Consider the following 15,061-nt stretch of genomic DNA (forward strand, 5'->3'; position numbering starts at 1 on the left):
TGATCAGGGACACTGATACTGGAGCAGAGGTGATCAGGGACACTGTGACCAGTGCCGAGGTGATCAGGGACACTGTGACTGGAGCGGAGATGATCAGGGACACTGAGACTGGTGCGGAGGTGATCAGGGACACTGAGACTGGAGCAGAGGTGATCAGAGACACTGTGATTGGTGCGGAGGTGATTAGGGACACTGAGACTGGAGCGGAGGTGATCAGGGACACTGAGACTGGAGCGGAGAGGGGGATCAGGGACACTGTGACTGGAGCGGAGGTGATCAGGGACACTGTGACTGGTGCAGAGGTGATCAGGGACACTGAGACTGGTGCAGAGGTGATCAGGGACACTGAGACTGGTGCGGAGGTGATCAGGGACACTGTGACTGGAGCGGAAGTGATCAGGGACACTTTGACTGGAGCGGAGGTGGTCAGGGACGCTGTGACCAGTGCAGAGGTGATCAGGGACACTGAGACTGGACCAGAGATGATCAGGGACACTGTGACTGGTGCGGAGGTGATCAGGGACACTGTGACTGGCGCAGAGGTGATCAGGAACACTGAGACTGGTGCGGAGGTGATTAGGGACACTGTGACTGGAGTGGAGGTGATCAGGGATACTGTGACTGGTGCGGAAGTGATCAGGGACACTTTGAGTGGAGCAGAGGTGATCAGGGACACTGTGACCAGTGCAGAGGTGATCAGGGACACTGAGACTGGAGCAGATATGATCAGGGACACTGTGACTGGTGCGGAGGTGATCAGGGACACTGTGACTGGTGCGGAGGTGATCAGGGACACTGATACTGGAGCGGAGGTGATCAGGGACACTGAGACCGGAGCGGAGGTGATCAGGGACACTGTGACTGGAACGGAGGTGATCAGGGACACTGTGACTGGTGCAGAGGTGATCAGGGACATGGAGACTGGTGCGGAGGTGATCAGGGACACCGTGACTGGAGCGGAGGTGATCAGGGACACTGTGACTGGTGCGGAAGTGATCAGGGACACTTTGAGTGGAGCAGAGGTGATCAGGGACACTGTGACCGGTGCAGAGGTGATCAGGGACACTGAGACTGGAGCAGATATGATCAGAGACACTGTGACTGGTGCGGAGGTGATCAGGGACACTGTGACTGGTGCGGAGGTGATCAGGGACACTGATACTGGAGTGGAGGTGATCAGGGACACTGTGACTGGTGCCGAGGTGATCAGGGACACTGTGACTGGAGTGGAGATGATCAGAGACACTGAGACTGGTGCGGAGGTGATCAGGGACACTGAGACTGGAGCGGAGGTGATCAGGGACACTGAGACTGGAGCAGAGGTGATCAGGGACACGGTGACTGGTGCAGAGGTGATCAGGTACACTGTGACTGATGCAGAGGTGATCAGGGACACTGTGACTGGTGCAGAGGTGATCAGGGACACTGATACTGGAGCAGAGGTGATCAGGGACACTGTGACCGGTGCCGAGGTGATCAGGGACACTGTGACTGGAGCGGAGATGATCAGGGACACTGAGACTGGTGCGGAGGTGATCAGGAACACTGAGACTGGAGCAGAGGTGATCAGAGACACTGTGATTGGTGCGGAGGTGATTAGGGACACTGAGACTGGAGCGGAGGTGATCAGGGACACTGAAACTGGAGCGGAGAGGGGGATCCGGGACACTGTGACTGGAGCGGAGGTGATCAGGGACACTGTGACTGGTGCAGAGGTGATCAGGGACACTGAGACTGGTGCAGAGGTGATCAGGGACACTGAGACTGGTGCGGAGGTGATCAGGGACACTGTGACTGGAGCGGAAGTGATCAGGGACACTTTGACTGGAGCGGAGGTGGTCAGGGACGCTGTGACCGGTGCAGAGGTGATCAGGGACACTGAGACTGGACCAGAGATGATCAGGGACACTGTGACTGGTGCGGAGGTGATCAGGGACACTGTGACTGGTGCGGAGGTGATCAGGGACACTGATACTGGAGCGGAGGTGATCAGGGACACTGATACTGGAGCGGAGGTGATCAGGGACACTGTGACTGGAGCGGAGAAGATCAGAGACACTGAGACTGGTGCGGAGGTGATCAGGGACACTGAGACTGGAGCAGAGGTTAACAGGGACACTGAGACTGGAGCAGAGGTGATCAGGGACACGGTGACTGGAGCAGAGGTGATCAGGGACACTGTGACTGATGCAGAGATGATCAGGGACACTGTGACTGGAGCAGAGGTGATCAGGGACACTGTGACTGATGCAGAGGTGATCAGGGACACTGTGACTGGTGCGGAGGTGATCAGGGACACTGGTCATACTGGCAACAGAGCAGTGCAGGGTCACGATAGCGTTACTGTACTGCTCTGGGAGTGTGACCCTTTTTTTTTTAACGCTGTGATTGCTTATAAAGTCACAAGTGGCCGGGTGGCAATGATGTCACTCCTCCGCATGTGCATGGGAGTCATCCTCGCAGAATGGCGCTCTGCATTCTGGGCACACTCAGAATGTGAATATGTCCTAAACGCCACAAGCTTATGAGACATTCACTGTACCTACAGGTTAGACTTACTATAAGCATACCTGTGGGTACAAATTGTAAATCACAGTTTATGACCATTTTACCAAACAAAATATGAAATGAGCAGCTTGTAAATAAAATAAAGTTATCACAGTAAGTTCAGCTCACTAAAATGAATCTCTACTCTCCTTCAATGTAATCAGTATGAGTATTAGTGCCTGGCTGTGAGGATGAAATAAGGGTGACCACAGGCAGCCAGTTTATTAGCATTGCACATCATTAGAACCGAAAATAAAGCATGCAGCGATAAGCACCCCAAGATCACAAAGTTTATCAGGCACACTTCCCTAGCTCTCTACTCACAGAACGGACATGCGGGGAGCGATCTAGAAATCTTCCCCCGTAGATGGGAGCCGGGATCTCTTCTTTCGGGGCGCCCATTGTATGCCAAACCAAAAGCACCCTCCGCTCAGCACCGGACACCGGCCGCTGTTTACTGTTACCAGGCAACAGGAGGAGGTCATGTGCCCCGCTATGCAGTATGGATCGTATTACTGCTGTCCCTCCTAGTAGATGGGAGCTTCTAATACTGATCATCATCCACAGACCAGCTTATACATCTAATGTTCATGGTCAGCTTTTCTATAGTTTTATTTTTATTGTTTTTATTATAGCTTTTAGATGAATTAAACTTAAAAAAATAATATGTCTTATAGCTGGATCAAAACAAATAAAAACAGTGGAAACCAATGAATTTAGATGTCATTTTCCAAGCTGCATTGTGAAGGATGGTTCTTATGGATAAGATCTTGATTGTCATGCTGCAAATTTAAACCCAAACTTTAAAATGTGTCATATTGTCGTTTACCAATTCTAGATGTGTTGGCTGCTTTAGGCCCCACACGGGCGCTCCAATCAGGTCCACCTGTCAGTTTTTCAGGTGGACCTGATCGGACGCTCCATTCATCCCTATGGAGCGGCGGATGCCAGTGGTGACATGTCCGCTGACACCCACTGATATCCGATCCAATCCTGTCCGTGAAATCCAGACGGATGGAAAATAGGGTCACCATCTGTCTGGATTTAACGGACAGGATCGGATCGAATAGTGGCGGGTGTCAGCAGACATGTCACCGCTGACATCCGCCGCTCCATAGGGATGAATGGAGTATCTGATCAGGATCAGATCGGATGAAAAATGATAGGCAGTCCGTTTTCATCTGATTTCCCTATAGAGGTCTGTCTGAGCACAGTGAGCGGAGACAGACCTGTCATCCGCCTGCTCAGTGGAGATCAGCAGATAGATCGCCTGTTGAGCAAAGTGGAGTCCGCCGGGCAGATCGCCCGTGTGAAAGGACCCTTCTGTTTCAACTGTTTTTCATTATATTTTTTCTTGTTGATCCAGCGCCAGTGTTCCGTCAGAATCGGCGACCCATCAGATTAGGTAACGGAAGTAACGTTCCATCAGCTGCGCAGGCGTTCCACCGCTACCAGGTTTGCTAATTTGTTAATGAACACCTGCAGTCAGAAGAAGGCAGCGGACATCTTACTACACCCAGCTACGTCTTGAATTTAACTACTTGCCGACCACTTGCCACAGATGTACTGCGGCAAGGTTGCTCGGCTGTGCAAATCGCTGTACTGGTACAGCGATTCGTGCACTTTGATCCGTGGGCATGCTCACGCTCTGATTGGGCAGCAGGGGAGCCAATCAACGGATCCGGCGGACTCAAGGACCACTGGCCACCCGCGATCGTTCCCCCACAGAGACAGAATGGGGATCTGCCAAAAGTAAACAAGGCAGAGCTCTGTTCTGTCAGGGGATGACACTGAGATCTGTCTTCCTGCTAAGCAGGAAGATGGATCTCTGTGTTTCCCCAGTCACACAGTCCCCCATACAGTTAGTAATTACAAACAGGGAACATGTTTAACCCACTGATCGCCCCTGATGTTAACCTCTTCCCTGCCAGTGCCATTAGTACAATGTCAGTGCATATTTTTAGCACTGATCACTGTATTAATGTCACTGGTTCCCAAAAAAGTGTCAAAAATGTCACTTAGGTGTCCGGTCTGTCCGCCGCAATGTCGCAGTCCCACTAAAAATTGCTGATTGCTGACATTACTAGTAAAATAAAATGTTTTTTTTAGAAAAACGCCATAAATTTATCCCCTATTTTGTAGACGCTATAACTTTGCGCAAACCAATCAATATACGCTTATTGGGGAGTTTTGTACCAAAAATATGTAGAAGACTACACATTGGCCTAAACTGGAAATTGGATATGTATTATAGCAGAAAGTAAAAAAATATTGTTTTTTTTTTTTAAATTGTTTATAGCACAAAAAAGAAAATCCGCAGAGGTGATCAAATACCACCAAAAGAAAACTTTATTTGTGGGAAAAAAAGGACGTCAGTTTTGTTGTGTACAATGTCGCACGACCGCGCAATTGTCAGTTAAAGTAACGCACTGCTGTAGCGCAAAAAATGGCCTGGTCATTAAGGGGGTAAATCCTTCCGGGGCTGAAGTGGTTAACAGTTATTTTAGCAATAAAGTGAGCATATACAGTATAAGTAAATATAGTATATGGATAGCTGTAATGCTGTTTGCATGTTTAATTTGTAAAGCATAAAGGTTTAGCGCTGAGCAGTGTGGGGTGTACCAACATGGCCTCCACCACCTTCCTACTGCTCTCATCCAGCTTCTTTCAAAATGTAACATCAAAACAGCATTACCCATGTCAATATACTAGATATATTTTTATATACGCTTACTTTATTGCTTAAATTACATTAAATTCAAGACGTAGCTGGGTGTAGTAAGATGTCCGCTGGCGCTTTCTTCTGACTGCAGGTGTTCTGTCAGATTAGCAAACCTGGAAGAGGTGGACACATGCGCAGCTGACGGAACGCCACTTCCGTTACCTAATCTGAGGGGCCGCCGATTCTGATGGAACACCAGCGCTACCTATAGAGAAGGTAAGTGCCAGCCCAGAGCGCACATCAGTCGGGCCGCTGGCGTGTTACACAATGCATGCCAGTGCTGTTTGTCTTCCGGGTCTTCCAGGTGGGTCCAGAGGCGCAGATGCGAGCCCAGGGCCTGCAGACCACGGCTGGCATGAGGCATGAGGAAGCGAGCCGGCGCTGCCACTATTTGTTTCAGGCCAGGTCTCAAAGGTTCAGGTGAGGGCCTGCAGACCACGGTTGAAGAAATAGGTGAAGACTGAGGAGCCGCAAAAATCTCCACCTCCAGGCTCCTACATACGCTGCATGCGTATCATGCGCCAGGCCAGTGACTGACTCCACCCCTAAGTTTGGGAGACAAGGGGGGACAAAATTAGGTTTCACCTAGGGTTTCAAAAATTTTTGCACCATTCTTGCCCATTTACATCTGTTTTTCGGCTGTTTTTAACGCAACAAAAATAGGGCATGATGGGTTTTTTTTCACGAACCCTCCCCTCAGCTCATGTTTCCTATTTTATGGTGTGTTTTCGAGCTTCTTTGAGCTTTTTCATGCCTTTTCATGCTCTCTCTCGTTTTTTTGCATGTTTTTGCGCGTTTGTGGGCACTTAGGCGTCTTTTCTGTTTAAAAGCTCCTCTTAAGTTTTGGTGGGGTTTGGTGGCCTGTAAGAGCATATGCCTGTAAACTTGTGAAAAAGCCATAGTGTGCATGGACAATTACTTTCTAAGCCAGCAATGACAGTCAGAGCCGGTAAGTGACAGGTGCAAAGATTTTTGACACCCTAGGCGAAACCTAATTTTGCTGCCCCCAGGCTCCACCCCTGACTCCACCCCCTTTGCCTTGCTTATGAAGCACCCATCAAATGCAGCCCACCAGTGCCCATCAAATGTAGTCTTACCAACGCCCATCAAATGCAGCCTACCAGCACCCATCAAATGCAGACTACCAGCACCCATCAAATGCAGCCTACCAGCACCCATCAAATGCAGCCTACCAGCGCTCATCAGATGCAGCCTACCAGCCCCCATCAAATGCAGCCTCACCAGCGCCCATCAAATGCAGCCTTACCAGTGCCCACCAAATGCAGCCCACCAGTGCCCTTCAATTGCAGCCTCACCAGCGCCCATCAAATGCAGCCTCCCCAGCACCCAACAAATGCAGCCTCACCAGCGCCCATAAAATGCAGACTACCAGCACCCATCAAATGCAGCCTACCAGCGCCCATCAAATGCAGCCTACCAGCGCCCATCAAATGCAGCCTACCAGAGCCCATCAAATGCAGCCTACCAGCACCCATCAAGTGCAGCCTACCAGCGTCCATCAAATGCAGCCTCACAAGCGCCCATCAAATGCAGCCTACCAACACCCATCAATGCAGCCTCACCAGGGCCCATCAATGAGTGTTTGCTTGCTTCCATACATTCGGGAGTCGGGACACAGACACAGTCCTCCGGCGCCACTGCGCCTCTGACACTATGTGTGAATGGAGCGGCGGCTGCCTGCTGATGCTGATACTTAGTTGCTTGCTGCAGAGAGAAGAGAGTAGGAACACCAGTGGCTGGGCGCCCTAGGCAGCAGTGCACCCTAGGCGGCTGCCTAGTTTGCCTAGTAGTAGCACCGGCCCTGGCTGTATGTACACACTGCTCCCTCACTGTAAGCTCTACTCCTCTCTGCACACACTACCCATTGTCTGTTGTACACACTGCTCCCTCACTGTAACCTCTACTCCTCTCTGCACACACTTCCCATTGTCTGTTGTACACACTGCTCCCTCACTGTAACCTCTACTCCTCTCTGCACACGCTGTCCATTGTCTGTTGTACACACTGCTCCCTCACTGTAACCTCTACTCCTCTCTGCACACACTGCCCATTGTCTGTTATACACATTGCTCCCTCACTGTAAGCTCTACTCCTCTCTGCACACGCTGTCCATTGTCTGTTGTACACACTGCTCCCTCACTGTAACCTCTACTCCTCTCTGCACACGCTGTCCATTGTCTGTTGTACACACTGCTCCCTCACTGTAACCTCTACTCCTCTCTGCACACGCTGTCCATTGTCTGTTGTACACACTGCTCCCTCACTGTAACCTCTACTTCTCTCATCACACACTGCCCATTGTCTGTTGTACACACTGCTCCCTCCCTGTAAGCTCTAATCCTCTCTGCACACACTGCCCATTGTCTGTTGTACACACTGCTCCCTGCTGCATTTAGTCTATGCTGGCAGTGGGATTCCCCGCTGACAGCAGAAATGAGTCACTGGATGTTAGGACGCCAGCTAGTGTCAGCTCTTAATAACCAATGCTAAAACAGATGCAAAAATGGACCGTTTGCCCATTTACATCTGTTTTTTGGCTGTTTTTAACGCAACAAAAAAGGGCATTGATGCATTCCAAAAAATTGATGTTGACGAATACAGATGTAAACGGATGATTATCCATTTACATCCATTTTTCCATAGAGATGCATTGATGTTCGTTTTTCATCGAATGGATAAAAAATGGACATACAGTTCACATGTGTAAAGGTTCATGCACACTGCAGCTCAAAAAAAAGCTGCTTTTACAGGCATTTGTTTTTTTTTTTTTCACAAACCCTCCCCTCAGCTCATGTTTCCTATTTTATTGTGTGTTTTCGAGATTCTTTCAGCTTTTTTATGCTCTCTTACACTTTTTTGTGTGTTTTTGCACGTTTGGCATCTTTTTTGCTCAAAAGCTCCTCTTAAAAAACGCGAGTTTGGTGGGGGTTTTTTAATTTTGTGCCTGTAAGAGCATATGCCTGTAAACTCATGAAAAAGCCATAGTGTGCATGGACACATTGACTAACATGGAGGGGAGTTTCCAGGCAGAAAAAACAAGAGCTGAAAAAAGCTTCAAAAGCCTGTAGGAGCCGCTTGTTTGAGCTGCAGTGTGCATGAGCCCTAAGCCTGATATTTTTCAACTTCCTTTACTAGACCAAGTTGTCCAGCAAGAGTGGCAGTTAGAGAATTAAGATAAACCATTTGATACCAACAGGGGTGCTTACAATTATCAGATGTTATTCATTTATGTATAATCTTTATCCCAAAATGAAATAAAACTTCTGCTGTAACTGCTTAAACAGTGTTAGCTGGAGTTCAGCTTCAATTTGTTAGTCTCTTTAGTACTGTGCATCTACTAGTCCCTCTAATGCTGCGTACACACTACTGGTTTTGCCGTCGGAATAAACTCCGAAGGTTTCTCCGACCGAACTCCGACGGAATTCCGCTCAAGCAGTCTTGCCTACACATGGTCACACCAAAATCCGACCGTCTAGAACGAGGTGACGTACACCACATACGACGGGACTAGAAAATGGAAGTGCAACAGCGAGCGCGCCACCCTTTGGGCTCCTTCTGCTAATTTCGTGTTTATCTCATGTTAGTAGAAGTTTGGTGAGAGACGGTTCGCGCTTTTCAGCTGTCGTGCTTTTCAGTCCATTACTGCTCTTCAGTTTGCCCTTGTGGGTTTGTATCTGCATTTCAGAGCGTGTAGACAGTTCGCACCTGTTTTTTCAGTGTGTACTTGTCCGCTTGTGTCTGATTTTCAGCTCGCTCCTTACAGGCCTTGCTGTTCTCCAGTGCGTTCTGTTCGTTCGTTCTGACCAGCCGACCGTTTTGAAGCCATGTTGCGGGGACGTACTCGTCGTAGAGTTCGTGCTGTGTGTGGGCTTGGTGTTGGGGTTCATTCTTTGACTCAAGCCCAGTCCATGAACAGGGTGGGGAGGAGTTCATGGACCAAGAATTGGTTGCTCCAGCGTGACCAATTCTCTCATATGCCTTTGCTTCCTGAGATCCAGGAGAATAATCCTGATGATTTCAGGAACTTTCTTAGGATGACGGACCCCATTTTTCACCGTCTGTTGGCTTTGTTGACCCCTTATATTAGCAGGCAGGATACCTGCATGAGGCAAGCCATCACTCCGGAGCAGAGGCTAGTCGCCACGTTGCGGTACTTGCCAACTGGGAGAAGCCTGCAGGACCTCAAGTTGTCGTCAGGCATCTCCCCCCAGGCTCTGGAGATCATTATCCCAGAGACCTGTTCTGCTATAATTTAGATCCTGCAGAAGGACTATATTAGGGTAAGTTTTCTCCGTTAACATCACATTCTATGTATTTAATGTTTGCTAATGTTTTGTAACTCTTTCCTCATTCCATAATTACCATGATTGTAATATGCTGTGAATGTCCCCTTTGTTCTCAGGCATGCTGTAATCTTTTAATGCTCCTTTTTTGTCCTTCATGCATATTTGCCTTCACTAACCTCCCCAGCATGCTATCCTGGGCCCATATACACCTATAGCCTAGTCACTTAACAATGTATTTTGTCAGCTCCATTGTAGTGCTTACCCTAAACACCCCCTAAAATGTGTGGAAATGTTATTGTTGTCCTTAAATTCAGGCAGAGTGTCATAGGCTTTTTTTTGGGGACCCAGACTCAGCTCGAACCCTCCCCCCCCCTAAAATTTTTACAATGGACCATGAGAGGGGAGGAGGAATCTGATAAGTGGGCCTTATATTTTCTTTTTCTTTGGCCTAGAATGTTTGTGTCTAATCTGCTTGCAATGTTATGTGCAAAAGTACTAATATATATTTTTCTGTTTTGACTCCACAGTTTCCTTCAATGCCACAGGAATGGCAGACTGTGTCCTCCCATTTTGCCGAGTGTTGGGACTTTCCCAACTGTGGAGGGGCTATAGATGGGAAGCACGTCCACATCGTGCCACCACTCCATTCGGGGTCTTACTATTATAACTATAAGGGATTTAATAGTATAGTGTTAATGGCGGTGGTGTTGGCACAATATGAGTTCCTCTATGTGGAAGTGGGGAAGAATAGCCAGATGTCGGATGGGGGAGTCTTCGCCCAGATGGAGTTTTACCAACGGCTCCAGTGTGGTGGCCTGGGATTGCCACCTGATGCGGACAGCATTGAAGGACTCCCATTCGTCTTTCTTGCTGATGAAGTGTTCGGTCTGGGCAAGCACCTGATGAGGCCATTCCCCCAGAAGACCCTCACCCCAGAGAGGAGGGTTTTTAACTACTGGCTGGCCAGAGCCAGAAGAGTAGTTGAGAATGCCTTCCGGATAATGGCCAGTTGGTTCTGCCTGTTTCTGACAGCCATACACATGGCGGAATACAAACTCAACCACATCATTGTATCCTGCTGCATATTGCACAATTTTTTAAGAAAAAATGCCCACAATTATATTGCCTGAGTTGGGCCTAAGGCCGGGCTTCCTTCAAATCCTCTGACGGTTCTGGATACTGGCCGTCCTGGCTTGGCACTCCATAGCGCCCGTGAAGTTCGGGATAAATATGTCAATTATTTTACGGGTAGGGGGGCCATTGCAATGCCAGACAATGTCTAAAATATTTTTTGAAAAATAAAAAAATAATATCTGATAAAATCTTGCATTTTATTTATTGCTTGTGTTTCTTTTTGGCTGTCTCTTAGGTTCTCCTAGTGCACTTGTAAACACAAAATTACTTCCAAAACTGGTATTGAGCATTGAAAGAAGAAGCCACACATTGTTGATTAGCAAACATTTTACTCTGTGCACATTCACACGTGCATTATAACATTTTTTGGAAAAATATATTTTTTTGTTTTCTCAATTATTTATTTTTATTTTTTTTAGAAACAGGCATGTTTCAAAACATAACATACACAACTCTGGAACTTACAAAGTTCAACGTATAAAAACTGAAGGCAATATCAGACATTATAGTGTCAAAAATGTCTTAATATTGCCTTCATCAGATGAGTTGATGAACCCCTGTAAAAGCCAAATTTTGAAGATGCACACAAATTGGGAGTCAAAATGGGTATTTCCCTCCTGATCCCATGCCTAGTGTCAACATGTGCTATCTCCCATCATGGGGGATCAATGGACGTGTTTTGGGGGTGCAACCCCTTCCTCTCTCCTACTAGAGTTACGAGGAAGGGGTTGCACCCTCAAAACGCGTACATTGAGATCCCCTGATGGCAGATAGCACATGTTGACACATCGTGTGCATCTTCAAAATTTGGCTTTTTAAATGTACAAAAAAAAAATTGGTTTAGTCCTACAAATGTGAAAATGGATGTGATTTGAGTCTCCCCAACACATCAATCATTATTTATTTATTTTAGTTACTTATATAGCGCTGTCAATTTACGCAGCGCTTTACATATACATTGTACATTCACATCAGTCCCTACCCTCAAGGAGCTTACAATCTAAGGTCCCTAACTCGCATTCATACATACTAGGGACAATTTAGACAGGGTCCAATTAACCTACCAGCATGTCTTTGGAGTGTGGGAGGAAACCGGAGTACCCGGAGGAAACCCACGCAGGCACGGGGAGAACATGCAAACTCCAGGAAGGTAGTGTCGTGGTTGGGATTCGAACCAGCAACCCTTCTTACTGCTAGGCGAAAGTGCTACCCACTACACCATTGTGCCGCCCATGTTCTTCATTTGTTGTTCCATAACATTCAGTTTCTTCCTTATAATGTCGATTTCACCATTCAACACCATGATGTCGTGGATGAGTCTTTGGGCACTGTCACTTGTGAAATGTTCAGCTTGCTCTTCAACCACCAGCACATCACCTAAAAATTGGATTAAAAACATGTATTATAAATATGCAGGCATACATATATTACCTGAAGCTGGGGTGTCAAATTCTCATCTGTTTTGGTGACAATCTCGCCCACTTCCTCTACATCTCTTTCCTCCAGATCCTCGGGGTGTTGTCTTGGGCTGACTTCCCCTTCTTGGTGATGTGTGGGGTCCCTGGTGTCCTCTGAATGGTGTCCTCCAAGTCTTTTCTCCCCTATGAGAATGAAACAAAAGGTATACTTAACACACAGATATTTGAGTCCAGAAATAGGAATATGAAACATTGCTGGGAAGTGGGGTACAATTGTCTGTTTTGGGCAGAGTTCCAAGCTGAAGACATTATTTTTTACCTTACCAAAGCTGGAATAATTACCTTTTTGTGACAATTTTCACACATGTAGACACCCCAAGTATCCACTGGAATAACTGTGTGGGACACCCTAAAAAGTTTGTTCTTGTGTCCCACACTAGTGCTCCTGAGTCCAGATGTATAAACAGCTGCTGAGTGTCTTCTCCTTATATTACACTGAATCAAGCTTGCTTTTCATTCTAGTTACAAACACATCTAGACCGCAATGTACAAAACTTAATTTGATACAAATAGGCATGTATCTACCCAAAACATGGTATTTAATGAGCGAACGATGTTTCCTATGACCGATTACTGTGCCCACGACCATGAAAGTCGCCATTTTAAACTGTACAACAGTAAAGAAAAGCACATGGAGCAGCATGCAAGTATATTAATAATGATAGGAACACATGACAAGTACTTACTTTTTAGAAGCACTCTCTTTATTCTTCTATACTGATCCTGCTCCCTCAGTTTCAAGTCTGACCAGCGTTTCCTTAATTGCTCCTTGGAGAGTCGTACACCAAAATTCTGCCGCAGACTCTTCACAACTTTAGTCATAATCTTGAACTTTCTCAAATTAGAGTTTAGGTACGGTCCATGCTTCCCATAATAGTCGTTTCTCCTCAAGATGTCCACCATCTCCACCATCTCTATAAAGGCCATATTGGAGGCCTTAAATCTCCTCTACCGGGATCGGGTCATTTCAGGCTCCGGGCTTTCCTCCTCCTCGTAAGTGGAATTACCACACACCTGCTCTTTATCCACCATGTTGCTCCACTGTGAGCCGAAGAAAGAAGGGGCGGGGAATATTCTAGAAAGAACGTCAGGGGCAGGCGACGCAGACGGAGGTTCACGCATGCGCAGTGTATATCAAGCTAATACGCATGTGTTGTACGTACGATCTGTGTGCGGAGGAAGAACGAACAGAAGTGGCGAGCATCCTAAGCGAAGGTAAAATTTGAACTTGGCCCATCACAGTGGCCTATACTGTTTCAAAATCGAGGCCTATATTGGGATATGATAATGAGAGTTTAGGCTGACATTAGTGTTTTTGTCTTGTGTATTGTCTTACAGCAAAGATGAATCACTTTAAGAACCCAGAATTCATGGCCAGTTTCATAGACAGATACAGGGAGATGAGGAATTTGTGGGAGGTGAAAAACACCTTATATTATAATAAACAAGCTAGGAGGTCAATGCTGGAGAAACTTCTGGAATTTGTGAAGACTCGGGTCCCCGATGCAACCATCCAGTTTTTGGAAAGGAAAATTGGGATCTTGAGGAACATGTATAAGAAGGAGCATAATAAGATCCAGAAATCACTCAGATCAGGAGCATCAGCAGCGCAAGTGTATGTACCCAGGCTGTGGTACTTCAACAAACTGTGGTTTCTGGATGATCAGACTGAAGCCAGGGAATCACTTTCTACCCTTCCCTGCAGCCTTCCCTCCACCCTCCCCTCAACCCCAGCAGAGGCTGACGAGGAACAACCTGGGCCTTGCATCCTGGAAGAAGCGGATGTGCCCAGCTGGAGCCAGGTATATTATTTTACTACATATTTATTGTCCTAATATTAATGATGTTAACTAGATGTTATAATTGATAACTAATTAATGATTTAAAACCAAGCGATTTACATATGAATAGACAGTAGTGGCCAAAAATGATTGGGACAAGAAAGAAAAATGCTGGAGTCAGAATGGTAGTCTTTTCTATTTATTAACATTCAATTTGCAAGTCATGAGCTAAAAATTGTGTGTGATTGATGAAGCAAAAACTAAAACTATGCCCCTTTTTTATACACAGGATGAGCTCAGCCAGGAGGAGGGTCTGGAAAGTGGCAGCCAGGAGGTGGCTGTGCCCAGTGTCAGCCAGGAGGTGGCTGTGCCCAGTGACAGCCAGGAGGTGGGCAGGCCCAGTGTCAGCCAGAAGGTGGCTGGGCCTAGTAGGAGCCTCACCTAATCCCAGGTGCCTCCCCTCCTCCTTCAAACAAAAAGGCCCAGGAAGGGGACGAGCACGGAGGAGGCAGCACTGGGCCTCATTAGGGAAGCAACTGAAGTCCTCAGAAGCCAACCCGACGCAGATGAGACCTATGGTTGCTATCTAGCCACAAGATTGTGGAAATTTTAGGAGGGCCAACGCTTCCTCTGTGAGGGAATTATTGTTGAGGTCCTTTAGAAGGGGTTAAGGGGTGCTTTCTTCGGCAGCACATATACTAAAATTAGAACGATACAGAGAAGATTAGCATGGCCCCTGCACAAGGATGACACGCAAATTCGTGAAGCGTTCCATATTTTTAGGTGGAGACCAATGGAGGGTTACGATTTACGTGATCCACATTGGCCTAAGGGTCCAGTGAAGACCAAAAGGGGGTTGGGTGGGGAACGGGGAGGGGGGAGGGAGGGGGGGGAGAGGGAGAAGGGAAGGGGTTGCACTTTAACTTTAATAATGAAAATAAGGGACATCTCTCTAAGGCCAAGATAGAAAGAATATGGGATATCTCTCCAGGGTCTAAGATAGAGTGTGATGTAAGGGAGGTAGAAAAATGACATTAACCACAATAAAATGCATAACATATAATGTCAAAGGCCTAAATATGGTCAACAAAA

At 47.1% G+C, this 15,061-nt stretch overlaps 1 protein-coding gene and 1 non-coding gene across 2 annotated transcripts in view; one reads left to right on the forward strand and one right to left on the reverse strand.

Moving 5' to 3' along the window:
- The window catches only part of EFHB (EF-hand domain family member B), an 89,990-nt gene extending 86,958 nt beyond the window's left edge, over positions 1–3,032 (reverse strand). The window contains exon 1 of the mRNA XM_073630217.1: positions 2,872–3,032. Within this exon, the coding sequence (XP_073486318.1) occupies positions 2,872–2,949 (78 nt within the window). The 5' untranslated portion in view covers positions 2,950–3,032. The remainder of the gene's footprint in view (positions 1–2,871) is intronic.
- Positions 3,033–14,643: 11,611 nt separating this feature from the next.
- Positions 14,644–14,750, forward strand: LOC141146512 (U6 spliceosomal RNA). Its single transcript, XR_012244909.1, has one exon. It is a non-coding gene; the product is annotated as a U6 spliceosomal RNA (small nuclear RNA).
- The last annotated feature ends 311 nt before the right edge of the window (positions 14,751–15,061 follow it).

The sequence above is a fragment of the Aquarana catesbeiana genome, linkage group LG05 (assembly GCF_042186555.1).
Source record: "Aquarana catesbeiana isolate 2022-GZ linkage group LG05, ASM4218655v1, whole genome shotgun sequence".
NCBI lineage: Eukaryota > Metazoa > Chordata > Amphibia > Anura > Ranidae > Aquarana > Aquarana catesbeiana.